Source organism: Piliocolobus tephrosceles, chromosome 7 (assembly GCF_002776525.5).
Source record: "Piliocolobus tephrosceles isolate RC106 chromosome 7, ASM277652v3, whole genome shotgun sequence".
In the NCBI taxonomy this organism is placed as follows: Eukaryota; Metazoa; Chordata; class Mammalia; order Primates; family Cercopithecidae; genus Piliocolobus; species Piliocolobus tephrosceles.
This window is the reverse complement of record NC_045440.1, coordinates 7,601,860-7,629,717: the sequence shown is the minus strand read 5'-3', so window position 1 is coordinate 7,629,717 and position 27,858 is coordinate 7,601,860. Positions and strand designations below refer to the sequence as shown.

At 42.8% G+C, this 27,858-nt stretch overlaps 1 protein-coding gene across 1 annotated transcript in view; it reads right to left on the bottom strand.

Moving 5' to 3' along the window:
• CSMD1 (CUB and Sushi multiple domains 1) overlaps positions 1 to 27,858 on the bottom strand; it is a 2,063,566-nt gene that overhangs the window by 818,160 nt on the left and 1,217,548 nt on the right. Inside the window, exon 6 of the mRNA XM_026453909.1 lies at positions 3,812 to 3,924. Coding sequence (XP_026309694.1) covers positions 3,812 to 3,924 — 113 coding nt within the window. The remainder of the gene's footprint in view (positions 1 to 3,811; positions 3,925 to 27,858) is intronic.

Below are 27,858 nucleotides of genomic sequence, written 5' to 3'. Positions count from 1 at the left end.
CAATCATCAATCCACGTTAACACTGATGGAATTTTCGTGTTCTCACAAATGACCGTAAATGATAAAGGCGACTACAATAATGTTAAAAATATAAAATATATGCCAAGAATAAAAATGTATGTTCTCTTTAAAATGTTCTTCTCTGTTTTATATATATATATACACACACACATACATATACACACACACACATATACACACACATATATATATATATCATATATATGATTCAGGTTAAATATAACATATATATGATTCAGGTTAAATATATCATATATATGATTCAGGTTGTTTGACAGAACATTTGGAAAGATAAGAAAATAACACAATAATGTTTACATTAGGTAAGTTTTCACTAGTATTGTTGTTGTCTTATTAGTTCCCAAGTATCAATTGACTATGCTCTTTTGTTTGTTTTGCAATTTTTATTGGCAAAAGTAATATCAGGTTTTCCTTCTTTAATGTATTTAGTTGAGATAAAAAGTACAACACAATCTGGGCTTCCTGGTTTTCAATCTCAGTACAGACAAGAGGAAGACTCAGCTGAACAAATGCTTTCCCTGCGTGACAGAAGGTTTCCCATTTGCCCTTTGAAGGAACGAACTTGAGGATCTTACTTGCAAAAAATCAGGACAGCCCCGTGTGGAGGGGTGGCCACTGGATGGCTGGCAGGGACTCTGACAAGGGCCCATCTCATCCTAAGCCGTTGCTCTGTCTCCAGCTTTTAGTGTCCTTAGGTTTGTTCTAGAATCGCCAAGAACAACCACACTGGACCTTCCATTCCTTGGTGACGGTTCTGCCCTCTGGAGTCAGAAAAATAATCGCGGTGCCTATCTGCGTACTGGGCACCATGCGCCCTCCAAGCTCCCTCCCATCCTCCTTCCCATGGGTCTTGTCATCTTCCTGGCTGCTCTCTGGTCCTTCTTCTTCTTCAGAGGGTGGCGTCTAGTACTGAACCTAACCTTCCACAGGCGGCGCCTGAATGTGGTTATAAGCATGAAGTCCCCTGTTCAGTAAGGCCCATGTGCTAATGAAAAAGAGGTAACTTCATTGTACCGTGTTGTCTTGGAGGTGAACTTCAAACTCAGCCTTGAAATGTTTCCGAATACATTACTGTTAAACCAGGCTTACCTCTCCTGATACCTTCACACCTTTTAACCGTTTTAGAATTAAATGCCAAACTTTTTACTCCTCTCTCCTTACATATACAATTAAATTATGTGTGTGTGTGTGTATATACATATGCATACACATATACATCTATATATTTATATATTTATTATACAAATCTAAATTTAATTATATATAATTACATATACTTTATATATATAATTTAAGTATAAATGTTTATACTTAAATATATAATTAAGCATATATTATACTATATATAAATTATGTAATTATAATTTATACTTCTATAATATATAAAAGAATGAAGTGTAAATAACGTACATATAGTTTAATTCTAGAATTCAATCGTGTTATTTATATAATTTATATACTCTCTATATAATACTTTTATTAATTTTGTATTTTTTAAACTTTTAAAGTCAATGTCAGATCCACCTAAATGATTGCTATTTTCAGCCAACCAATAAGTGTCTTATATCTACCATCTTGGAGCAGCTTCAAATTTGATATTCCACTTTTAACCTTTCTTTCAATTACAGATACAAATCCCAAGTTCACTGATCAGGTTTGAGAAACAAATACTTAGAAATGTTTCTTTAGTTCAATGCTGTTCAATTATTGAGAGCTCTAGGAAAAGATCAATTAACATTTTGAGACAAATCTGTAAATCAACCTAAGTAACTATATGATCAGTCCATTGGCATTGCAAATATTGACTTATGGTTATGTTAAATCAGGGATGGGACAGATATATCCATAGATGTGGATCAGTGCAGAGGAAGCGCAGATAGAATTTACCTACTAGACCACATGGAGTCTTCCTCATTCACACCCACCCAGTCTCAGTATGAGCCCACCTCCCACCACCAATATGCCCATCCCGCACTTACTCCATTCTAACTGCAGCCAGCGTAAATGGCCATCACAAGACAAAGGCCAGTACAGGCAGGTTTGGAAAAGGAGGATCAGCCTGGCCTGGCCCCAGGTGAAGGGAAAGCACATCAGTTTCACTCCAATAAAATTTCAGGGCAGCTTCTTTGCCACCAAAGGAGGTCAAGGTAAGAACATCTGGCAACATCAGAAGGCATGGTGAGATGGAAAATGTTCCTGATGAAGTCTAAAATATATTTTGGGGCTGGGTGTGGTTGCTTACGCCTGTAACCCCAGCACTTTGGGGAGGCTGAGGCAGGCAGATCACCTGAGGTCAGGAGTTCAAGACCAGCCTGGCCAACATGGCAAAACCCCGTCTCTACTAAAAATACAAAATTAGCTGGGTGTGGTGGTGTGCACCTGTAATCCCAGCTACTTGGGAGGCTGAGACAGGAGAATCACTTGAGCCCAGGAGGTGGAAGTTGCAGTGAGCCAAGATCGCACAACTGCACTCCAGCCTGGGCAACAGAGCAAGACTCTGTCCACTGCCCCCCTCCCCCAACAACAACAATAACAAACATATTTCGTTGAAACTAATTTGCCCCTGGATTCTGAGGCAGATGAGTTCTGTGTACCTCATGTGCCCCAGGCATTGGGTGGCAAATAAAAACTGCTGGTTATGATTTGTGCTTCTCAGCATCCTCTGTGTTTCGTTCCTTGCAAATGACCCTTGTTTTTCTACTGGTCATCCCAAAGGAAACAATGAAAGCAAAATGGATTTTAAAATGTGTAAGATAAGAGATACTTAGACCAGTTTGTCAAAAAATTACTAGTATCTCCAGCAGGAGCTATAATGAGTTCCCGTTGCATTCTGACTTTCATGGGAGTTATTTACAAACTGCAAACTGTCTCTCTGACCTACTAATTCCTGGAGCATGGAGGATGCTGTCATTTCTCTGGCACTGCAGGGCTTGGTGTCCTCTCTTGCATGTGCAGGTGTTCAGGGAATGCTGCCTTAATGGGGCCAACATTCTCATCATCACAATGTGGGGAAAGTTTAGGCAGCTTGATTGGAAAGGTCTATTATTTTCAAGCACGGTCATGTTATTTTAATTTGGAAATCGAAGTGGAATGATTTTCAGTGGACTGCTTAATAAATTCAATAGTTTTTTTTGCTGTATTAATAAGGATTACTAATTATTAGAAACATACAGGAAAGATACAATATGATTTACATATAAACCTTAGAAACCAAAGAGAAAAACAACATTTCATTACCAAACTCTCTCCTCATGACTGTAGACTCCCCATTTTGCTCCGCTGCAAGAAATCCAGAATCTTTCTTTTTAAGGTTCACTATGTGTAAATTACTGAATCAGGCATTTATGCGGTGTGAAGGCCTTTAGGATTAAAAGTGATATCACAATATTTTTTGTGCTTTTTCATGCAACCTATACGCTATAGCACTCTTAGCATGAAGAGAAATGCAATAGTCAAACTGCTGTGGATATTTACAGATTATGTGCATAACAATTAAAATAAATGATAATAAATGGCTATTGATTAAAACTTAGCAGTTGTTCCAGTGTAACAAGAAACTATACATGTCCTCTATACTGTGACAATGATATAGCTTTACTAATAAGTTGCCAGCTGTTGACTATGTGGTTTCCATAGATAGCTGTGAATAAAGGAATTAGAAGCCATTTTCAAGCTATTTATCTATCTAACTTCTAAAATTTCATAGCTAGAAAGGATCAAGATATATTACGCTCTTTTTTTTTTTTCTTATAAGATGGAGCATCCTTACCTTGGAACTGAGCATTAAATCCTTTGCGTCGATGGTTGCTGTCAGAGGTGAAATGGAGTCGTAGCCAATTCTTGCTACTGATAACTGGAGAGGGGAGGTTCATGCCAGTTAGCCTAGAGAAGAGAAAGAGGAAAAAAATCTCCCTTGTAAACCAACAGATCAAATGTCCTGTATCAAAACCACCTTAAAATCTGATTACTTAAATCCTTCATCTTGAGATGCTCAAAACAGAGGCCATGTATTAATTGACTTTGAACCTTAAAATGATCAAGATAATTTCATCTTTTCCCAAATGTACATGCTAAATCCCTTGATGCAATGAATACTTTCAAAAATATTTGATACTTTGATTCTCCTTTATTAATGGTGAATGCAGGAGAAGGTATTCTTTTGATCGCTTAGTTCTTTTCATCAGGACCTTAATCACAATGAATCAGAAAAAAGGAAAAGAAATAGGCAAATGATAAAATTCTGCCTTTTGTTATTTGAAGACTTAGTAATTCTTTTTTTTTTTTTTTTTTTTTTGAGATGGAATCTCACTGTGTCACCCAGGCTGGAGGGCAGTGGTATGATCTTGGCTCACTGCAACCTCCACCTCCTGGGTTCAAGCGATTCTCCTGCCTCAGCCTCGTGAGTAGCTGGGATTGCAGGCATACACCATCATGCCTGGCTAATTTTTGCATTTTCAGTAGAGACAGAGTTTTGCCATCATGGCCAGGCTGGTCTCTAACTCCTGACCTCAGGTGATCCGCCTGCCTCGGCCTCCCAAAGTGCCGGGATTACAAGCGTGAGCCACCGCACCCAGTCACAAGACAGGAATTCTATTTAACCTGAAGGAGACTCCAAAAAACTGTTTCTCATGCTTGGTAGCATCCTACATTCCCAGCATCCCATCTGCAGGACTCACAACCTGGGCCATTCTTCCAAAGTAAAGAAGAGGACCATTTATGAGATTGATGACAAGAACTGCAGAAGAGATTTGCAAGGGAATAAAATTATGTTTTAGGAAAGCAGTGCATTAATCTTTTAAAAATAAGATGCAATCAATTTCTGGTTAAGCTGTTTAAAATATCCAGCTCCCTTTATAACGTGCAGTTTAGTTGTCAGAAACAATCGTGTGTTTTATTTCTTACTATTGAAACCCGTGTGTGCTTACGAAGGAATAAAAACATTCTAAGATAGTGAAGCTCCTGCCCGTTAGAGGCGCAAGGGACACATTTAGTTTTTCAGTGGCATAGGCCTCACTGGATTACGATGCTTCTGATACAGGATTGCGTGCTGGCTCGACTTTGCACCAGGTGAGGCACCAGAGGTGGATCATGCTGGTGAACCTCAGTTTTCCATTGTATACACTGGGCATGAAAATACCTATATCAAGGAATGGAAAGAGATGATATGGATGTACATGTAAATGTACCTCAAGCACATTCTCCATGTGCTCTACAAGTAGTTATGCAGTGAATGCTTATTTTGCATCTTAGTAACCAACTGTATTTTCAGAATGATGCTTATCCGGGTAGACGATCTGTGAGGGTTTAACCAAATTGCCTCTAGCAGGAACTTGAAGAACTGTGGTGCTGTGTGTGGGCCTGCCTGAGAGCACCGCAGCTGCTTGGTAAAGCTGGGGATCTCATTTCCGTGCAGAGGATTTGCTACGAAATGGGTCACCTGTGTAGAGAGCATTTCCCTACTTATTCTATTACCTGCAGGAAGCAGCACCAGATGAAATACATAGTCAAGCTGTCTGATGTCAGGGTGCTCTATTCCAACTCTCAGGTTTAAAAATGTACAGGATCCACTTCAAGCTAAAAGCCAAACCTTGACTGTAACCAATTACAACAGTGTTTATGCCCGTGTTTGAAATAATCTTCTGTAAGAGAAGTACGCTGCTCAGATTTGCCTATTGACTTGGATTTATGTAGTACTGGCTGGTGACAGCTGGACACAGCTGACTCCAAGGTACATTTAATCACCTTTTTCTTTGTTTTTCTTATGAGATTATGTTACAAATTCTATAGGCCACATACTTATTTGCCTAATCCTAAGAATGTCTAAAAAACTAGATTCAAAAACCCCACAGTCTGTCCAGCTCACCTGTACTTATTGAACTTACATGTACTTTAAAAAATCATTGTGGCCGGGCACGGTGGCTCACACCTGCAATCCCAGGACTTTGGGAGGCCAAGGTGGGTGGATCACGAGGTCAGGAGATTGAGACCATCCTGGCTAACACAGTGAAACCCTGTCTCTACTAAAAATACAAAAAATTAGCCAGGCGTGGTGGTGGGAGCCTGTAGTCCCAGCTACTTGGGAGGTTGAGGCAGGAGAATGGCGTGAATCTGGGAGGCGGAGCTCTCAGTGAGCCGAGATCGCACCACTGCACTCCATCCAGCCTGGGTGGCAGAGCGAGACTCTGTCTCAATAAAAGAAAAAAAAAATTCATTGTTTTCTTTGTATATTAAAAATCACAATAATTATTTTTATACACACAGATTACACATGCAAAAAATGTTAAATGCAGACATAGAAAATTTAAAAACTACAAACACATAGATATACTCTGAAATTAAGCACAGAAGCAAGACTACCCTTTCCACATCAGATACTATCCTAATGTACAATATATATATAGCTAATAGTACCCAAAGCTCTCAAAATACTGCACTGATATGTATTCAACCCCCTGTAAGTTTCTATTTCATATGGTGATATAAGACTATTAGTATAAAAGATCAGTGAACGTAGGAAGATGCAGGTACTTGCTGAACTTTTTACAACTCCAATCAATGCTTGCTTCGTTGTTGCTTTGAACATATATATTTTCTCAATCACATTATTTATTAATGGTTCTGACTGAAAAACCAGGTGGAATTTCTTCTCTTTCTTGAGACAGTGTCTTGCTCTTACCTACTGCACCCAGGTAGGAGTGCAGTAGTGCAATCATAGCTCACACAGTCTCCGACTCCTGGGCTCAAGCCATCCTCTTGCCTCAGCCTCTGGAGTAGCTGGGACTATATGTGCATACTATTCCTGGATAGTTTTGTAATCTTTTAATTTTTTTATAGACACTGGGGGTCTCACTGTGTTGTCCAGGTTGGTCTTGAACTCATGGCCTCAAGCAATCCTCTCACCTTTGCCTCTTAAAGTGCTGGGATTACAGGTGTGAATCACTGTGCCAGCCTGGAATTGCATTTTATTTGCATGCCTACATTAATAATGATCATAAGTAAATCCCCTCTCTACCACCACCTACACTCACATCCGCTCTTTACCCTCATCTGCATTTCCAAATGCCTACTCACAACTGTGTTAGTTTTGTGTCAGTCAACAGGATGTTTCCATAAAGGGCCGGGGAGTATGCACGTATTTCAGCCTTTACAGGTCACATGGTCTTTGCTGGAAACTGTTCGACTTTGCAGGTGTACTTGGCAAATAGCCATTGAATGGCAGTAGTTGTGTTCCAGTAACACTTTATTTATGGACACTGAGATTTCAATGTTACATAATTTTTTTGTGTCACAAAAGAGTTACTTTTGATTTTTTTTTTCAATCACTTCACAATGTAAAAGCCATTCTTAGCTGATAGGCCAGATTTGGCCTGCAGGTGCTAGTTTGCTGACCCCTGCTCTAGTATATATGAAGCGATTTGTATAAACAGGCTGGGTGCAGTAGCTCAAGCCTGTAATCCCAACACTTTGGGAGGCTGAGGCGGGTGGATCACCTGAGGTCAGGAGTTCGAGACAAGCCTGGCCAACACGGTGAAACCCTGCCTCTACTAAAAATACAAAAATTAGCTGGGTGTGGTGGCAGGCGTCTGTAATTCTAGCTACCTGGGAGGCTGAGGCAAGAGAATTGCTTGAACCTGGGAGGCAGAGGTTGCAGTGAGCTGAGATCATGCCATTGAACTCCAGCCTGGGTGATAAGAGCAAGACTTCATCTAAAAACAAACAAACAAACAAACAACAACAAAAAAACCACTGAGCTGGAAGATAGATGATGCATAGCAGCCTAGTGTAAAGTTTCAAAAAAAAATGCGTAAGTCCTGCACAGATTCCTTTTATTTTTGACAGAGTCTCTCTCTGTCCCCCAGGCTGGAGTACAGTAGCACAATCTCAGCTCACTGCAACCTCCACCTCCCTGCAACCTCCACCTCCCAGGTTCAAGTGATTCTCCTGCCTCAGCCTCCTGAATAGCTGGGATTACAGGCACCCGCCACCACACCGGTAATTTTTGTATATTTAGTAGAGATGGGGTTTCATCATTTTGGCCAGGCTGGTCTTGAACTCCTGACCTCAGGTGATCCACCACCCCTCATCTTCCCAGAGTGCTGGGGTTACAAGCGTGAGCCTTCACACCCAGCCCTGCACAGATGCCTTTCATAGAGAAGCAAGAGTGAAGGCTTTTGACCAATGATACAATCCATTTTCCATGATGAAGCCATTCAAATGACTTGCACCCCAAAGTCGATTTTTGTACATGAATTTCCTGATTTGACCTTCTACGTTAAACAAATATTCATGGCCTTTTGTTGTCTGTTTGGGAAACGGGGTTATCCTTGATTTGGCCTTGCCAGTTACACACATGTTCACTTCCTCTTTTTGTTGTTTGTCTGGGAAAGGGGGTTGTTCTACATGACACTTAGCCTTAGAACCGTGTGTTATTCTATCGCTGTCTACAGGGCCAGGAGCTAATCTCATAGCTCTCATTTGACACAAAGTTGATGCTATAAACTCAATTGTTTCTTCTTTACAAACTACGTAATTTAAAGGAAGCTGATGACTATACAAATTCGTAGGTGAAATTGTGAACTTCCTAACAACTTGGTGTTTTGGTTAAGATTTAGAGGAGAAGAATTCAACTGAACGGCTTTGTGAGAGGCAGAATCATACCTCCTACTGACAGATATGCAAGCCCTGAGGTCCTGCTCCCCGGAGACTGTCAATGTGTCACCTGACATGTTTGCAGAACAATGTGCTTACTGAGCTTGGGATGGGGAGATGATACTGGATTACCGAGTGGGCCCAGTGTAATAAAGATCCTTAAAATGGAAGACAGAAGCAGGAGGAGAAGGTTGCAGGCAGAGGAGCCTGTGGATGAAGGTCAGAGTGATGCATTGAGGGCTTCGCCCTCTTGACTGACAAGAAAGCTGTCAATGCCTTTATAACTGGAAACGGCAAAGCAACAGCTTTTCCCATAGAGCCTCCAGAGAAGAACACAGCCCAGCTGACACGTTGATGGTAGATGTGAGATTTCCAATCTATTTATTGAACATCATAAACGCATGTTGTTTTGAGTCATTGTGTTTGTGTTAATTTGTTGTGATGGCAATAGAAAGCAAATCTCTTGTTGAGATGTATGCATTAAATATGTATAGCTTTTATATGTCAACCATAACTCCATAAAGTGGCTTAAAAAGACCAAAATAGAAATACAGCCTTTGAATCAGTATAGCCTATTTTTCATTCTAGACTGATCCTGAAGAAAAGGACAGAAGAGGAAATACGGTAGAATATGACACAACTCTTATCTATTTATAACCTTGGTGAATCCATGCAGTTTAAACTCTTTCTAAAATGACCAGTGATTGAAGATCTACCACTGTTGGAGTGAGGTTTCCTGGAAGTCTTCCACAGTTGTTAGTCACAATTCTTTTAAGTCTACTGGATTTGGTTTTCTAATAAACAAATAGTTTAGAAAATGAAAGAGAGATTATGGGGCAAATGGTGGAAAACTGGCATGAACGGAGACCACAAGATTCAAAATAGAAACCTTTCAAAGAGAATAGGGTGACAGGTGCGGTGGCTCACACCTGTAATTGCAGCACTTTGGGAGGCCGAGCCTGGTGGATCACCTGAGGTCAGGAGTTTGAGACCAGCCTGGGCAACATGGTGAAACCCCATCTCTACTAAAAATACCAAAAAAAGTTAGCCAGGCATGGTGGTGGACACCTGTAATCCCAGCTACTAGCGAGGATGAGGCAGGAGAATTGTTTGAACCTGAGAGGAAGAGGTTGCAGTGAGCCGAGATGGCGCCATTGCACTCTCTAGCCTGGGTGACAGAGAGACACTATCCAAAAAAAAAGGAATAGGGGAAATAATGGTAGGGGATCAACCATCAACCAATGTCTTCGTGCATTAATTCACAACGCACTGACCGTTTTCTCTCCTGATGTCCAGAAACACAGGACACACACCTGGTGAAATCAAGCGGAGCTTGCCAGGTCAGGGATATTGGGGTTTAAAAAACAAGGGGGTTGAGCAGTGAGAAAAAGAGTAACACAGAGGAACAGGTTGAGAAAGGGTCTTCTTAAGGGAATTCTGACATGCTGTATTTCTGGAGCATCTCAATCTAGGTCAGGAAACCCACAAAGCCATTCAGTGGGAGTGTTGGACAGCTGTTTTAGAAATGGCAAAAGGAATTCGTTGCTCTCACTTTTTTCCCCTAAGAATACCAAAGTAAGCAATTTAAAGCATTGCCAAATTCATTTCTTTCAGAGGATTCGACTGGGTTTTGCTTCTGCTACGAGTAAAAATAAATGGAGGACTCATAGGATCCTTACAGTTACGACGACCTCCTTTGAGCTTAAATAGAACAGGCCAGTCTGTTTCACTTTCTCCACATAATTGTACCATACATTTTAGGATTCTATTTATAACATACTCCTACTCATTTTTTCATGTAAGCTACCTCAGCCTCACTTTTCTCAGATGGGATGTAAGGGCTGAACACATTGTTCTAACATTTTACAGCACTCTGTATCTGTGACTCATGCATTTCGCTTCTGTGACTTGAAACATGTAGTCAATTTATGGGGATAATTTTCTAAAATGCATTTGGAAATGCTAATGGATTTGGATATTGCTTTGTTTGAGTACTTCTCTTACATTAAGCCAGATTTCTTATGTCTTTAGAAAATCATCAGAGAAATGTCTGGGGGTTCCTCTGTAGTTAAATCTCTTTAACTATGATGACTCAGAAGCCAGAAAGCATTACTGCTATTGGGAGAGGTTTTAAATGATCTCCGCTCGCTAGGGGGGACTAAGAAATTTAATAAACCTATTACTTGGAGGAGACCAGTTGTGTGTCGATTTGGGGAGAAAGCCATATGAAACATGTGCTATTTTTTTTTTTCGCATTTTGTGGACATGCAATCAAAATGATTTGTAATGTGGTGTTTCATTATCTCTGTTTTGTCAAAATCAAATAGAACAATCTGATCAAACAGATAGTTCCTGACATATAATGTTTTGAATTGGCCGTTATTCACATTGTAAGTGAAACCAGCTCTCTGAACATGTTTTGAGTTTACACAACTGTTCCAAGTCTTATTTTGGAGATTAGGAAAAGTGACAATGAACTAAAAAGTAGTTCTTATCCTGCAAGAACATGAAAAATGATCTATGTGAGTGTGTGTGTGTGTATACACACATACAAATACACACAATAATACCCAGACACAAATAGATAGGTATACATACACATACACATATTTGCATAGTTACCAATATTTCTAGAAGTTTAATTCAAAAGTTTCATGGACACATATATACTATCTGGGAAAAAACAACCAACAACTATGAAACAAAATAAAATAAAAACACCCATATGGTATATTTAAAAGTGTACTACACAAGACTTTTTTATTCAACAGTTCTTTAATCAAAACTACCAATATTTTTCTTTTTTTTTTTTTTTTTTTTGAGATGGGGTTTCACCCTTTCATCCAAGCTGGAGTGAAGTGACATGATCTCAGCTCAATGCATCCTCTCCCCACCAGGTTCAAGCCATTCTCCTGCCTCAGACTGCTGAGTAGCTGGGATTATAGGCACAAACCACCACGCCTGGCTAATTTTTGTATTTTTAGTAGAGATGAGGTTTCACCATGTTGGCCAGGCTGGTATCGAACTTCTGATCTCAGGTGATCCATCTGCCCAGGCCTCCTAAAGTGCTAGGATTACAAGCATGAGCAACCATGCCCAGCAAAATTATGCCTGTCTATGAGACATTTCTTCCACTTGGCGTGGCATTCACGATTGTCTCTGGCAAAGGGCTTCTCTCTCCCTGACAATGATTTTTCTCCCTCTGGCTCTTTCTTTCCTGGGAGTACTCTCTGAGGCATCATCATGCTCCATACCAATGGCCATAAGCGTCCCTCTTGGTAACATCATCCATTCCTGCGACTCTAGCCACTGCCTTTAGCTCTTTCCTTGTGCCCTCCTATAGTCCATTTTTTTTAAATGAAAAAATAATTTCTAGTCTCCTGAGCCCTCCCACTCATTCCAGCTTGGCTCACTCTGCTTTCCAACCTCCTCAGGTGCACGCTGCCCCCATCCCCTGCTTTCTACACCCAGAGACAGTTGACTTCATGCAGGGCACCATGCAAAGCCCCATGTGCCCTCCTGACTCAGATCATCCCACGCACTGCCCCTTACCTGGATATCAGCAGAAATATCTGCCCTGCATCCCACCTACTCTGCACCTGCCTGGTCATTCCTGGCCCTCCTTTAAATTTCAGATCATGTGTTGCATTCTCAGGGAAGCCCGCCCTGATCTCCAAGATCAGGCTGCTCCTCCTTGGCTATGCTCTCTCCTGGTGCCCCAGACTCACCATTTGCAGACATTTCCAAAATAGTAATGACTTGGTATAAGGCACATGGCTATGCTTTGGTCAGATAGGCCGAGGTAGGATGTTTATATCCTGTGTGACTCAGCGAGTTTGTAGTGCAGGCATGTAACTCCACTTGTTATCACAGTCATGTAGCCATAACATGGGAAGGCCACGACTTGGCTCTAAGCCACTCTTGTCTGTGGAGGGTATAATTGCCCTGCTGACACTGTACAGGCACACTGGTTCCCAGAGGAAGAGAGGTTAAGTTGCTGACCCTGAAGGCAAGGGAGAGCCAGCCACGCAGCCCAGTGTAGGGGAGCCACCAGAGTAAGCAGCAAGACAGGGCGGACAGTGTGAAGAAGCTGTTGATGAGAGCTGCTACTGAAAAAATCACCTTTCACCTGCCTATACCCGACTGAGTGTTCTTTCTGCTCATCCCCCTGCTCTCTTCAGATCTCACCAGGATATTTGGTGTAGTCTTGAAGTGGACACTTGGTGATTTGTATAGCTATTTGCTTAATGTTAGTCGTTCCTGCAAGACTTGAAGCCTGTCCTATTTTCACAGTCTCTCTGGCACGTAACAGAGAGCTGGGCATGTGGTAGGCACTCAGTGCACATTGGCTGAATAAGCCAAAGAGGTCTCTTCACCTAGACTCCCAGAGCCCTAGGCCAGTCCCACATCATAAAGGAGAAATGACAATATGAAACCCTCAGTGCTATGATGCCAGCTAGGGTGCTGATACTTCAGATGTTTTGTCTCCTCCAAATCCCATGTTGACATGTGATTGCCAGTATTGGAGGTGGGGCCCTGTGGGAGATGTTTGGGTCATGGGGGCAGAACCCTCATGAATGAATGGCTGGTGCCTTCCCCATGGTAATGAGTACATTCTCACTCTTAGTTTACTCCAGAGCTGGTTGTTTCAAAGAGCCTGGCTCCTCCCCCTGTCCTCTCTTTGGTTCCCCTTCTCACCCTGTGATACACCTGTGCCTCTCTACCTTCTGCTGTGAGTAAAACTTTTTTGAGGCCCTCACCAGAAGCTAGGCAGGTGCTGGCATCATTTGGTACAGCCTGTGGAATTCTGAGCCAAAGAAACCTCCTTTTTTAAAAATAAACTACCCAGTCTCAAGTATTCCTATATAGCAATACAAAACAGATTGACACAAGTGCCTTTGTGGCTAAACAGTGTTGTAGATGGATAAACCCTGTACCTTTGTAGCACGAAACTAGATAAGTGAGGAGATCAATGGTGGTAGGACAATGACCAGGGCTCCATATTCTCAGAGGACCCAGGTCCCTGCATGCACACATGATTCTGAGGACACTGTTCACATGGAATGATTTGAATGAACTCCTGCAAAGCCTTAGACCTCAGCACCTCTGACTGGAGATGCCTTATCTCCTCATCTTAATAACCTCTATGGAAATCAAAAGACCCCATAACTCGCTTGCCCTAGAAATGTCCTCAATTCCCACTCCCCACATCTGTCTCTGTTTGTCATGAAGCTCCTCCGCAGGTATGTAGCACACAGCTACCCCTTGTTTCAGAATTTCTGGAGGCCACAGGCACTCAGATGTATATTTCTGGTTGCACTCAAAAAGACATGACTAGAGTGGACCAAAGCAGGGCACAGAGAGTGGACAGCACGTTCTCACTCCATGGACCCCTCCTCCTCCATTTAGATTTTCACCATGCGCATTCTGTCACTAAGCCTCATGTATTCCACCTGCAAAGTGTGCTTCTCTCTTCTCTTTAGTTACACACTGCCTGTGTTGCAGTCCAAGCCCTGGTGTCTCTGCTTGTGCTGTAGGGAAAGTCTCCTGCATGTACTTGTGCTCCCTGCCCCTCTCTGCTCTAAACCATACTGCGTAACTCTGACATGAACTACCACAAACATAATCAAACATCTATAAACAACCTTTGTGTGTGAGACACCTTGCTAGGCCCTGAAGACATGTGTGTGAGTGAGCAGAGACACCCACAATCTTGGAGAGCAGAGTAGCCCTGGGTGACGGATGTCACACACGAGACATCACCAAGTGGGGAGTGCAGTTACTGTGTCTGCAAGGGATTTAAACTTCTCTTGGATGACAGTCCCCCGGAGATGTGATATCCACATTGTGACTTGCCATGTATCTGGCTAGACAGGGGCTGGGGAGTTCATTATTTAGAACAATAATCACCAAGCTGAAAATTCATGACGAAGCTAAATCACAGCACTGCCCTTTTCTCTTTCCTATTCTTTTCTTTTTCTTTTCTTTCTTTCCTTGAGACAGAGTATCACTCTGTTGCCCAGGCTGGAGTGCAGAGGCACAGTCTTGGTTCACTGCAACCTCTGCTGCCTGGGTTCAAGGGATTCTCATGTCTCAGCCTCCCAAGTAGTTGGGATTAAGGTGCGGGCCAACACACCAAGCTACTTTTTGAATTTTTAGTAGAGACAGGGTTTCGCCATGTTGGCCAGGCTGGTTTCGAACTCTGACCTCAGGTGATCTGCCCACTTCAGCTTCCCAAAGTGCTGGGATTACAGGCATGATCCACCACTCCCGGCTGCACTGCCCTTTTTTTCTAAAAATATTTTTCATAGCTTTCAAATACCGTTAAAAAGAGGTCAACTGTATTAATACTGAAGACCCTTTATAATATGACTTGATCCGTTTCTAGCCTCATTTCTTATCACGCCCTTTCGTGAACCTTGTATTCTGCCCATGTGGTCGCGATCACTCTCTCGATTGTCTGCTGTGCTCCTGCTCTCACCCTTGTTCCTGCACAGTCGCTCTGTGCTAGCTCCACAGGCTCACTTTTGCCTGTGTAAATCCTTCCCAAATTAAGGTTTTTCAAAAGTTATCCCTCCCAAAGACCTTTCCCTCCTTGTCTTTAATAAACCTAACCACTCCTTCCTTTACAGCATTGGTTCCACAGGTTTCCCTGGAAGTTACAGCGTGTCTTATATTACTGATGGTTGTGTGGAGGTCTACCTCACCTCTGCACTCTGAGCCCACTGGGGGCACTGGTGCCAATTCGGACATTTTCCTCTTCTTTGTAGTATTCTGTATGCACTAGAGTCTTAACCAGTCACTTCTAAATGGTTTCTTTACTTTTATTTTTGCTCTGAATGTAAGTTATTAAGAGGAGTGAACCCTAAGATGATAAAGCGTTAAGAAGAGTAAGAGAACGCTGCTCTCCTCTTCTCACGCACGGTGGCTTCCCATCAGCACTGCAGCCTTGCAGGTGGGGGCGCCTAGTGGGTGAGATCTGGCATCTTCCTTTTGTTTGGCCCAGCATAGCTCCAGAGTCCAAAGGGTGGAGACAGGTCCCAAGAATCCAGTGGGGACACATCTTCACCGTAGAGGAAGGAGAAAGAGGAGGATGACAGCACTTGTTAGAGATAGGGTATGAGAGTCCATCTCCAACATGAGAGACTTGAGAGAAGTCCGTAAAAATGGCCAGGATGCCAGCAAATCAGGCATCAGGAATTAACCCAGAGGTCAGGCAGAGAGGATCATTTGGGAGACGATATGACAAAGCCCATCTTCTAAAGCTTAAGGACTACGTGCCGGGGAATTGCTCAGAACTCAAGCCTGGGAAATGGCTCAGACAGACAAGTAACTTGATAAGACAGTCGAGAGACAGTGGCCCTGATGGCATTTCTCTGTGGGCACGTACTTTGGGCCTCCTCTGTCCACGGAAGGGACAGAGGAATGAGGTCAACACAGGAAGTGGCTTCAGCCTGTGGTGCACTTTCATCTGCTGGACAAGAGAGCTGTCCTGCCCCACCTGGAAATCTCCTCACAGGTCTCTCAATGGTGGAGGACCCTCCACAGGTGATGCAGATCACACTGGTATTAAAAATCTTGGTTGCAACAAGCTAATCTGGATCCAAGTCAGTGACCTGGAAAACAAAACCCCCAAATGCCTGTTTCTAATCCTTGGCTCTATCCAATGTCCTGGCACCTGGGTTATTACTTTCTGTGAAGACAGGCCTCTGAGGTTTGCCAACAGGAAGAAACAAACAGGCAGACACCCTTTGCCTCCTATAATACTTGGACATTTGAAATAGGAAGCAGGCGGCACTGGATGTGGGTGAGTATCCATGTCATATTTTGATTACCAAAAAAGGCAGTGTCTCCAAACACAGAGATCTCTATATAAATTCCACACATAGTCAATACTCAAAGACTGATAATAAATAAAATTAAAAGAAAAAAACATGATAACAATTTGTTTTGGGTTCAGTGACCATTTTCTCTTGATATTATTTTTAGCATACATATTCTTTAGGACATCATAACAAAAAAACACATTTTTCTTCTTAATCTTGGGGTGAGAACAAGTCTTATCCTAGTTTATTCCAAGAGTCTGAAATGAGTCTACCATTTTCTTTTATCTAGCAAATTTCTTACGTCACTCGATAGACTGATGCAGACCTTTTTCGATCAGCTGGTAAGATACCCAACAAGTCCCATGGTAACAGGTACACCCTGGCTAATGCAATCATATGGGTCGCCAGGCGAAAAGACCAGCAGCCCTCAACATCTGAGATCACATGCGCTCTCACAACTCTGGAGCTCTTCAGCCACTTGTCAACATCACTGCCTGCCTCCTGCAGACCCACTTAAACCTCACTCAAGTACGGCAGCCATGGGGTTCTGCTGAGGCTGCTATGTCTCCAGCTGCTCTGTCTGTGCCGTGCTTCCTAGGTCATGCTGCCATTGTAGAAAGCAAGCTCATTCCATGTACAGGCTCTGGACTGAGGCCAAGGAGCAGCTCAGGCTCTCTTATAGAAACCAGCCGCCTTTCTCCCCGACCAGCACACTCTGCAATGGTGTGGTCATTACAAACACGGGCAGTGGAGTCATACTGACCTGGGTCCAAACACAACCGTGTCCCTTCCCATCTGGGTGACCTCAGACCTTTACTCAGACCTCTTAAACCTCAAAATTCTTCATTGTGTGAATAATGATACATGCTACTGCAGATGGCACACTGCTGCTGTTCTCTCAAGCATCCTTTAGGTTGGGTTCCCCCAACCTAACTAAGGCTTAGATTTTGCTCTGATCCTCACTTTATCCCATAACATCCAAAGCTGATTGCTGACTTTATCCAAATATGTGTGTGTGGATCTATCTCTCAACTATGTCTTATATCCACATGCATATATATTCACACAATACATACTGTATATGATATATGGTATACAAGTAATACCTATATATTATATATATTATACAGTGTATGTCTACATATACTTAGGGTTAAGAGAAGTGAACCCTAGGATGATAAAACATTAATAACATTCAGAGAACACTGCTGTCACCTTCTCACGTGCACTGGCTTCCACCAGCACTGCAGCTTTGCAGGTGGAAATGTCCAGTGGGTCAGATAAATAAATGAATACATGTCTATTTATATATATATCATGTTAAAAAGTTTCCCAACTTGTTAGCATTTTTCCACTTTACATTAATGATGAGAATATGGTGTCACTGGATGCTAAACTTTTAAATATTTCAAATGTCTTTACAGTTCCAAACTCCATGAATGAACCACATATACAAAACAGAATCAATCTTTGACCCTGGGTATAGACAGCTACAGTCCATCTGATTTAGAGTCATATATTTAAAGACAAGCCAAAATGTGTGTCTTCAAAGATAGCAGAGAGGGAGTGGGCAGTGAGGTAGGAGAACGGAAGCCCAGAAAATAAGGGACTCTTTAGGAAAGTGGCTACTGGCATAGACAACCACACAGGGGTCAGTTGCAACAAGGCCGAGACGTATTCCCTGGCCGAGTGAATATCATGATTGATCCAGGCAGTTGGTTCAGCTTTCCACTCAGTGAATAATCCGACCTAATTGTGGAAGCTCATCTTCAATATGATTGGGAAATTCCAAGCATCCAGCCTTTAAGGAGTAACATTCCTTTAGGTCACTCCATGTTTATAAATGTTTTAAATTGATATTTATTGTATCCAGAAAATATATTTCCAACATATTTTTTTCTGAAAATTTCTAGTTTATGCCATAAACCAGAATATAAAATAGCATGAGATAATTTATATGAAAGTCCAAATGGCTCAGAGCACTGCTACACAGAAACAGGAGTACGTTAAGTTCAACACAGAGTGTAATATTAAATAGAAGCAGGAATTGACCGTATTTTATTTTCACTTGCTCCAGAAGCTCAGAACTTTTAAGTGTTGTGTTATTGCTCCTTTCCAGCCAGTCTAGCAAAGATATGTAATTTCTTTATTAACACGCAAACCAAACCGGTATATGCCACATTACTGACACACTCTCAGAAATGGTAAGGCTTGTCCTGAGTTTTGCTGGTAACTTTCTAATCCATTACTTCCTTGGTGGATAGTCTAAAAGAAAAATTGCACCGGCTTTAGGAACTGTCGATCCTAGAGAGTCACTTCTTTGAAGGAGTGTCCATTTAGCACTCACTGCTTTTCAAGAATCTGCTATGTCTGGATGGAAGGTGAATGGAACAGGAAAGGCCCGGTGGATTCCTGCACAGCAGGCCCGCAGCACACCTGGGGAGGGCGTTAGTTGCTTTTAGACAGGCAGGTGTGGTTGGTTAGAAAGTCAGTCAGGAAAAGTCAGAGTTGAGGGAACTAATTAAAGAGATGACTTTTCCTTGTTAGTAACTACACAGTGAAATTGATTAAAAGATGAAAACTTATATTTTCCCCTTGCCATGATTCTACTAGCTTTTAATGTTCACAGATATGCTGGTGGGACTCACACCACTCGAAGGCAATTTGATCATCACTGTGATTCTTCCGTATATGTCAGTAACAAACTATAGTTAAACAGTGTCTTTGGTTAAAATCATTTTGAGAAAAATTGCAAATATGTTAAAACAAAGTTGTACCAAATTGGATAACAATATCCATTAAATACTATGTTAAAAGCATTCAATGACACAAAAAAATACTTCAGATAGATCCAATTCCAGTGTCAAGTGACAGGCTGGACTCTTACTGTTTTTCTTCCACAGTTGGTGAGAAAATAGAGGATAAGAAAAAAAATAAGAAAAAATATAATATCATTAAAATTAGTGACAAAAATGCATCTAATTGTCTACATGCTTTCCTTTACAGATACATATAGGCAGATATAAAAGTGATGTATGTATTTATACATCATTTAAAATCCACTTTTTTCCATTAAGAGAATGTTATAGCTCTTTGTATATGTATTTATATATACATGATTTGTGAATTCTGTGAACTATTACATTGAATGAACATACCATTAGTTATTTAACCAATGTCCCTATTATGGCAATTTGGTATTATTTCTGAGAGTTTGACAAATTTTATAGCACACCATCTTATGATGCGTATGTGTTGAATCAGCACTTTTATTTCACAGGATGAATTCCTAGAAGTAAAAGGGACGTGTCAAAAGGGATGTAGTTCTTCAGGACTTTTAAAAAACACCTATCGCAAAATTGCTCTCTACAAAAAATAGGCTTTGGAAAGAAGCCTTTGAAAGACACTCTGTGAATTCATACAGTGACCTGCCTTTTGGCTCCTTTTTTTAGATCCGGCCCGTTTTCTACCTTTGTTGTGATCCCTGAGCCGGGAAGGCTTGCGTCTCTATTTCTAGACTACTCCCTTCTTTCCATCAGAGGGATTGGCACACCTGTCTCCAGCAGGAGACTAAAGGCTACCTGAAGCCCTGGTCTGTGCCGCACTCATACAGGTCCCTCTCCCATGACTTGAAACATTTCTACACGTTGTTTCTTTCCTTGGTGCAAGAAAATACTAGGAGCAGCCGGGCAGGGTGGCTCACGCCTGTAATCCCAGCACTTTGGGAGGCAGAGGGGGATGGATCATGAGGCCAGGAGTTCAAGACCAGCCTGGCCTATATGGGGAAACCCTGTCTCTACTAAAAATACAAAAATTAGCCTGGCGTGGTGGTGCACGCCTGTAATTCCAGCTACTCGGGAGGCTGAGGCAGAAGAATCGCTTGAATTCAGGAGGCAGAAGTTGCAGTGAGCCGAGATCACACCACTGCACCCCAGTCTCAGCAACAGAGCAAGACTCCATCTCAAAAATAAAAGTCAATAAAAATAATAGGAGCACTAAGAGCCCCCCACCCCCCGCACATGCAGAACAGACACAAATGAAGGGTCTGAAAGGAAAATTGTTTTCAGTGCTTTTTTCCCCATCATGACTGACTGTCGCCCCAACACCTTGTGATCTAATTTCATGTCACTGTAGCCATGATGGTGACTCTCTTTCCCTTCCATCGCTTACTCCATTACCTGCCAAACCCATAGTTAATTGCAGCTTTTCTTTATACTCTGTCAACCATTATATATTTAGCAGCTGACCTAAGACAAGACAAAAAGGAAAAACAAATTTTGCTATAGCTCCTATTTTTAGTCTCATAACATTTTGCAGGATTAAATTAATCATTTTCAGAGAGCCTGGTGAATCTCTGATTTCAATACAGGGTAAGCAGAAATTTCCCTGTGCAAGTTAATTCGAACAGTTTCTCTCTCTCTCTCTCTCTCTCTCTCTCTGTCTGTCTCTGAGTGTGTGTGAGTGTGTGTGTGTGTTTGTGTGCATCTTTCATTTGCATGTCTGTGTGGACAATGGTCTTGGGGATATGTATTCTCAGGATCTTGGAAAACTGCATCCAAATTGTGAATAAAAACTAAAACATTTCAACACATTGGAATTATGACTTGGTGTACTTTGGGGAAAAACGACGCCTAATCTTTTGGGGCCAGCTACTTTGGGGTTTTGAAATCATCTGGCTCCCTGAGCCATTCTTGCCTTTGAGTTTAGGTCCAGAGAAGAGGCTGCACCTGCTGGTGCTTCTGGAAGCCTTGCTTACTCTCAGGGATGACAGACAAAGAAGAATGCTTAGAAATTCAGGCGGCATTGCTTCACACTCTGCAAAAAAGAGCTTACAAAGGAGAGGTTTCATTCAAAATGCTTTTTGCAGATGATACCAAGTTCTTTTCTCAGCTGCTGGAGGGGTCAAGCAGGGCCAGGCCAACTCTCAAGCTCTTGAACACACAACAGGTGGGAGCTTCTACGTTTCTGCTCATTTGGGTGACTGGATAGCATCACCATGGCAGAAACACAGACTCAGAGCCCTGGAGGGCCTCAGGGGCAGGGAGTCAGGCAGCATCAAGTTGGAGTGAGGTGGCAGAAGCCAGTCCTGAATCACCCCCAGACAGCACAGCACGGGAGGAAGTGAATGGAGAGGCCCCTAAAGACCTCAAGGTAAAAGCAGACAAAACACAAGATTCAGTGGCATTGACTGTGTGTGTCCAAATGACAGCATCATGCTCTTTCCATCTCAGGAAAGAACTCTGGGAACCCTTTACTATGAGGCAAAAGGATACGTTCAATACATTCTCACTCCTTGTCCTTGCTTTGCCCACTTTTGAATCTGCCACAACCTGATCTGACCCAGATATGAGTAGGATAAAAATAGCCCAGAGACAACTCAACAAGCCGTGTAATGTCTTCTGGCATTCAGCAATTACAGCATTTATCCAATTCTGGGCTGGTAAGAATCCACACCCTCATGCAATGGATCTAAAGAGGAGCTTCTAGTGGGAGCATCTGAGTCTGTCACTATGCTACCAATCCAGGCGGTTGATATTAGGGCGATTTTGTGGGAGTGCTCTAAATTGTAAATGAACACCTCCTTTTCTTTTCTCCTTGAATTCTCAGAAAGGACAACATACACACACACACACAGCATACCTTCATTCAGCAAATATTGAACGAATGCCTGGTCTATAAAGCGCCATAACAGCCAAGTGGAAGCCTGTGTTTAAGGCACCTTACAGCACCTCCCAACCCCCTCCTCTGCACCACATCCTTAGTGCATTAAGGGTGCCATTAAAAATATCAGGGCCGGGCGCGGTGGCCAACGCCTGTAATCCCAGCACTTTGGGAGGCCAAGGCAGGCGGATCACGAGGTCAGGAGATGGAGAACACGGTGAAACCCCGTCTCTACTAAAAATACAAAAAACTAGCTGGGCTTGGTGGCGGCGCCTGTAGTCCCAGCTACTCGGGAGGCTGAGGCAGGAGAATGGCGGGAACCCCGGGGGGCGGAGCTTGCAGTGAGCCGAGATCTGGCCACTGCGCTCCAGCCTGGGCGACACAGCGAGACTCAGATATCAGATAGGTGGCTGATAAAAGACAGATGTTTACGGCTCCATAGTTCTGGGGGCTGGAGGTCCAATATCAAGGTGCCAGTGGATCCCACTTCTGGGAAGGACTGTATTGGTGATTCAGGGGCAGTGCATCCTCCCTGTACCTTCACATGGCAGAAGGGAAGAGGGAGCTCTCTGGGGCCTCTTCTATACGGACACTAATTCCAGTCATGAGGGCTCTTTCCTCACAATCTCATCTCTTCGCCAAAGCTCCACCTTCTAATAGCATTAGGATTGCAACATGAATTCTAGGGGGACACTGACATTTAGACTAGGGCATGTCCTCAAATAATTTGTCACCAAAGTGCACAACTAGCTTGTGTTTCAGATTCCTCATGCATAATTTGGGGATATAATAGGTTTGGGGAGAGCTGGTAGGACGGGGTCTTGCACTGTCACCCAGGCTGGAGTGCAGTGGTGCAGTCTCAGCTCACTGTAGCCTCGACTACAGTGAGGACTCAAGCGGTTCTCCCACCTCAGCCTTCGGAATAGCTTGGACTACAGTCATGCACCACTATGCCTGGCTAATTATTGTATTTTTTGCAGAGATTGGGTCTCACCATGTTGCCCAGGCTGGTCTTGAACTCCTGGGCTCAAGTGACCCTCCGTCCTTGGCCTCCCAAAGTGCTGAGATTACAGGCATGAACCACCATATCCAGCCTATAATAGATATTTAGTGAAGACAAAGTAAGTGCAGTGCAAATTCTTGGGCAGTTTTATTCAATTTTGGCCTTATTGTCTATTTGGTTACTTATGGCAACAGCATCTTAATTGAGTTCCCACCTTCAAATTGACGATGAGGAGGGCAAGAGTGATGGGTGGTAACACTGACCCGGAATAAATACCACCCAAGTGGCAGGCCCATCTACATGCTTCACAGAGTCGTTATCATTCGCTTTCCCCCACGTTGTATTTATTATGATCATTACTACGTTGCTCGGGAAAATGCAAACCAATAAACAAACTGGGGACCTGTGAGGCTGAGTAATACGCATGACATTGCACAGCTAACAGGGGCCTGTGCCTGGATTAACCCTGCATCCATTTGCTCTTAATTCTTTTACTTACACAGTTGCTGCTCTACCCTACCTACCTTTCATTCTTGTACTTTGGCTATTTTCCTGAAACACGGGCTGAGTCATGCAGCTTCTTGTCTAAGTATGTCCGCTGCCCATTCCCTCTTAGGTTTGAGCATAAATTTATGCTGCATAAAGTGTTATCTAAAGCCTTTTGTGACCTGCACCGCCTGACCCTTCAACCTTATAATTCTCTCTTATCCATCAAGGTTTGGCTCAAATGCCACTTGCTCTATAAATTCTTACAGATTTCTGCAATCAGAATTGAATTCCAATGCGTTCCCACAGCATCTGGGTTTCAGTAGAGTGCACAGTGCCTGAGGCATTATCGTATGGAGGTTGTTTGGATGTGTCTTCTCCCCAGGATGCAAAACACAAGTTTTTCAAAGGTGCCACCAGCCTGCTTTCCACCATGATATCTCCATGCTGCCTAATGTGTGCTTTGTTGCGTGGCTCACAGGACAGAGGGAAGGTTAAATAAATAAATAGAAAGATGCTGAATACATGAATCCGTATTAATCTTTCAGCGGAGGGGAATGTCATCTCTTCATGCTTTTCTCTGATCATATTCGGTTGTGAACCTGTTTCAAATTCTCACTATCTTTGTTGAACTGTGGACAACCTAGCTGGAGACCACTGAAAAAATCAGTTTGACTAATGCTAAGTGCAAAAGAATAACAACACGATTTCTGCTAACTCTCAATTTTTGGTGAAAGGATTTCTGTTTACTAATATAATGAGTACAATACGGATGACACAGTGTCCGTCTTTAAGCCATGACTGTGCTGCCCCCTCATTCTCAAGGGATACGTTCCAAGATGACCAGTGGATACCTGAAACCACAGAGAGTGCTGAGCCCATATGTAGACAATGTCTTTTCAATACAGTAACCAAGAGGGCTACTGAGTGACCAGCGAGAGGGGAAACAGGTAGCATATACACAGGAATGCACTGGACACAGGGGTGATTCATGTTCCCGGAAGGACCAAGCAGGATGCAGGATGTTTCACCACGTTACTAAGAATGGCATACGATTTAAAACTTATGAATTATTTCTGGAATTTTCCATTTAATGTTTTTAGACTGCTGTTGACTGTGGGTAACTGAAACTGCAAATAAGGAGGAACTACTCTATTTCTTTATTCACACCAAACTTAAGTCCAGAAAAGAATTTTGAAAGGCTTAGACAAAACTTTGCAAAACAAGTTAAAAATGAATTGTATGTTAAACATTGGAAGATTTAAAGACAATGAAAAACAAGTGAACAGAAGATTAATCCAAGAGTGAGGTTATGCACTCAAGGTATCCTACGCATTCATCCCTGAACCATTTAGTAGACATGGCAAAGCAAGTAACGGGTCCAGGTACCTGACTCAAATTACATGCCAATTAAAAACAAGTACCTTGGGGAGGGGGCAAAAACAATCATTTACAAATGATACTCACGCAAAGGACACAGGGTGAAGTTACAAATAATATTTCTAATACGGGTCCTAATATTAACAGCAGAAAGAACTTTTACAAGAGGGAAACATCAAATGATTTCCAGTGTGGACTCGTGTGTTCATATCACAAGGTGGTTCAGTAAAAGTCATAAGCTGTTGGGGAGAGAGCCCAACACAGTCACTGAAATAAGTTCTAGTTCCTAAATGATGCATGCAAACATACAGTTCAAATGATAGGAATTGCAAACATGTTTTATTGCCTTAATCTACAAAAGGTCCACGAAACATTGCTGGGTGCTGATGTAATCATGGGGTCCACTGCTTTCTGCCAGTGAGCAGGGTTGCTACTGACCCAGGATGGGTCCTGAGACCTCTCTACCTTGTGCCACACGTGGCTTCTCAATGAGCTCCTCCAGTCTCACGGATTTGAATGCCACCTATATGCTAATGATGCCAAGTCCATGTCATCAGCCCAGGCTTCCTCCTCAGAACTGCAGACCCTTATCCAAATGTTCCCTTGACTCTCTATTTCATGTGCTGGAGCCACCTCAGAACCTAGACACCTACCTTGTCCATACAAATCTACTCTTTCCGCATCCTCTCCCATCCTTCCTTCCTTCTTCTTACACTGCACACACTCTACACATCTGGACATCATATGGATACCACCTTCAGAACAGATCCATGTCTGACCATCTCAGCACCTGAGGGTGCCCTGTGCTCATCCAGATGGACGTCACAGCCTCCCTACTTCTACCCTCCCTGCTCTATTCTATTCTCAGAACACTATCTTGAGGGGTCACACGCAACGCAAATTAGATCACGTTGCACCTTTAAGCGGCACTCTCTAGGGGTCACCTGTCTCACTGAGAGTGAAGCCAGACTCTAAAGAGGTGTTGTGAGGGCTGGCACCTTCTCACTCCTGTCCTTCTCTAAGCTCCTGTCTGGCCACATTCTACTCACACACCTAGCTGTGACTACACATGTGTCCTGCTCTCCCTTCAACACCCTGGGGCCTTTGAACCTGCTGCACCCTCTGCAGAGAATGTCATATATTCTCAAAGGTGGCTCCCTTTTTTCCTACCGGACTTTTGTTGTATCTCATTGCCATTGTAGACTCCACATCCAGCCATCACCACCTCCTTCTTTCCCTACTTCCCATCAACGCACTTGCCATTACCTGATTTCATCCAGATGGCTACCTGGAGAGATGATAGATACATTAGGTAGATGACAGATACAGATACGCAGAAAAAAGATACAGAGATGATAGAGGAGCAGTGACAGAGACACATAGATGAGATATATATATAGATAGATATATATAGACAGGTGACAGATCATACATAGAATGATAGATATAGACAGATGATAGCTGATAAATATAAATACAGCTTTATATTTTTTGTAGAGATGAGGTCTCACCCTGTTGCCCAGACTGGTCTCAGCTCTTGAGCTCAAGTGATTCTCCCACCTCGGCCTCCTGAAGTGCTGGGATTACAGGCATGACCCACTACACCTGACTTTAAATACTGGAGGATTTAAAGACAATGGAAATCTGTCTATATCTGTCTATATCTAGCATGCTACCTACTATCTATCTATCATCTGTCTATATAGCTATCTATACCTGTGCGCGCACGCAAACACACACACACATTGTATATGTATGTATGTGTGTCTATTACTCATTATAGTATTTTTAAAATCTGTCTTCTCCTATAAAACATGAGTTCCTTAAGGGCAGGAGTTTGTCTGCTTGATTTCTGCTTGGTGCGCAGTCCACACTCAGTAAGTATCTGTTGAAAAATGACTGATAATCTTGCTCACACAGTGATCCAGCCAGCAGTGCCTCCAGATGAGTTAACCTCTGCAGGACACTTGCACAGTTTCCTCCACCACTCTTGCACCTGGGGCATCCTGCCAGGCCTCAGGCAGGCTTAAGGGGAGAGCAAGGATCATCCTGGTGTCCTGCTCCTCTAAGGGAAGATGGGCCAAGGACGTTCTGAAGGAAGGAGGGCTTTATCCTCCATGCTCCCTCTAGTACACAGGAGACAAGCTGCCATAGGGAAGCATTCTCAGAATGAGACGCCTCCACACCACCACCCCAGCCAGCAACAACATCTTCTCCAAGGAATCTCCTTGAGGTGCAGAGTCTCAGGCCCCACTCCAGACCTGCAGCCTAAGAAATTCTGGCTTGTCCAGCAGTCTGTGCTTAACAAACTGTCCAGGTCCCTCCAGGGGAAACTGGAGTTTGAGAGCTGCTGGCCCAGAGCATTGTCTTTTTTTTTTTTTTTTTTTTTTTTTTTTTTATTATACTTTAAGTTCTAGGGTACATGTGCATAACGTGCAGGTTTGTTACATATGTATACTTGGGCCATGTTGGTGTGCTGCACCCATCAACTCGTCAGCACCCATCAATTCATCATTTATATCAGGTATAACTCCCAATGCAATCCCTCCCCCCACCCCACTCCCCATGATAGGCCCCGGTGTGTGATGTTCCCCTTCCCGAGTCCAAGTGATCTCATTGTTCAGTTCCCACCTATGAGTGAGAACATGCGGTGTTTGGTTTTCTCTTCTTGTGATAGTTTGCTAAGAATGATGGTTTCTAGCTGCATCCATGTCCCTACAAAGGACACAAACTCATCCTTTTTTATGGCTGCATAGTATTCCACGGTGTATATGTGCCACATTTTCTTAATCCAGTCTGTCACAGATGGAC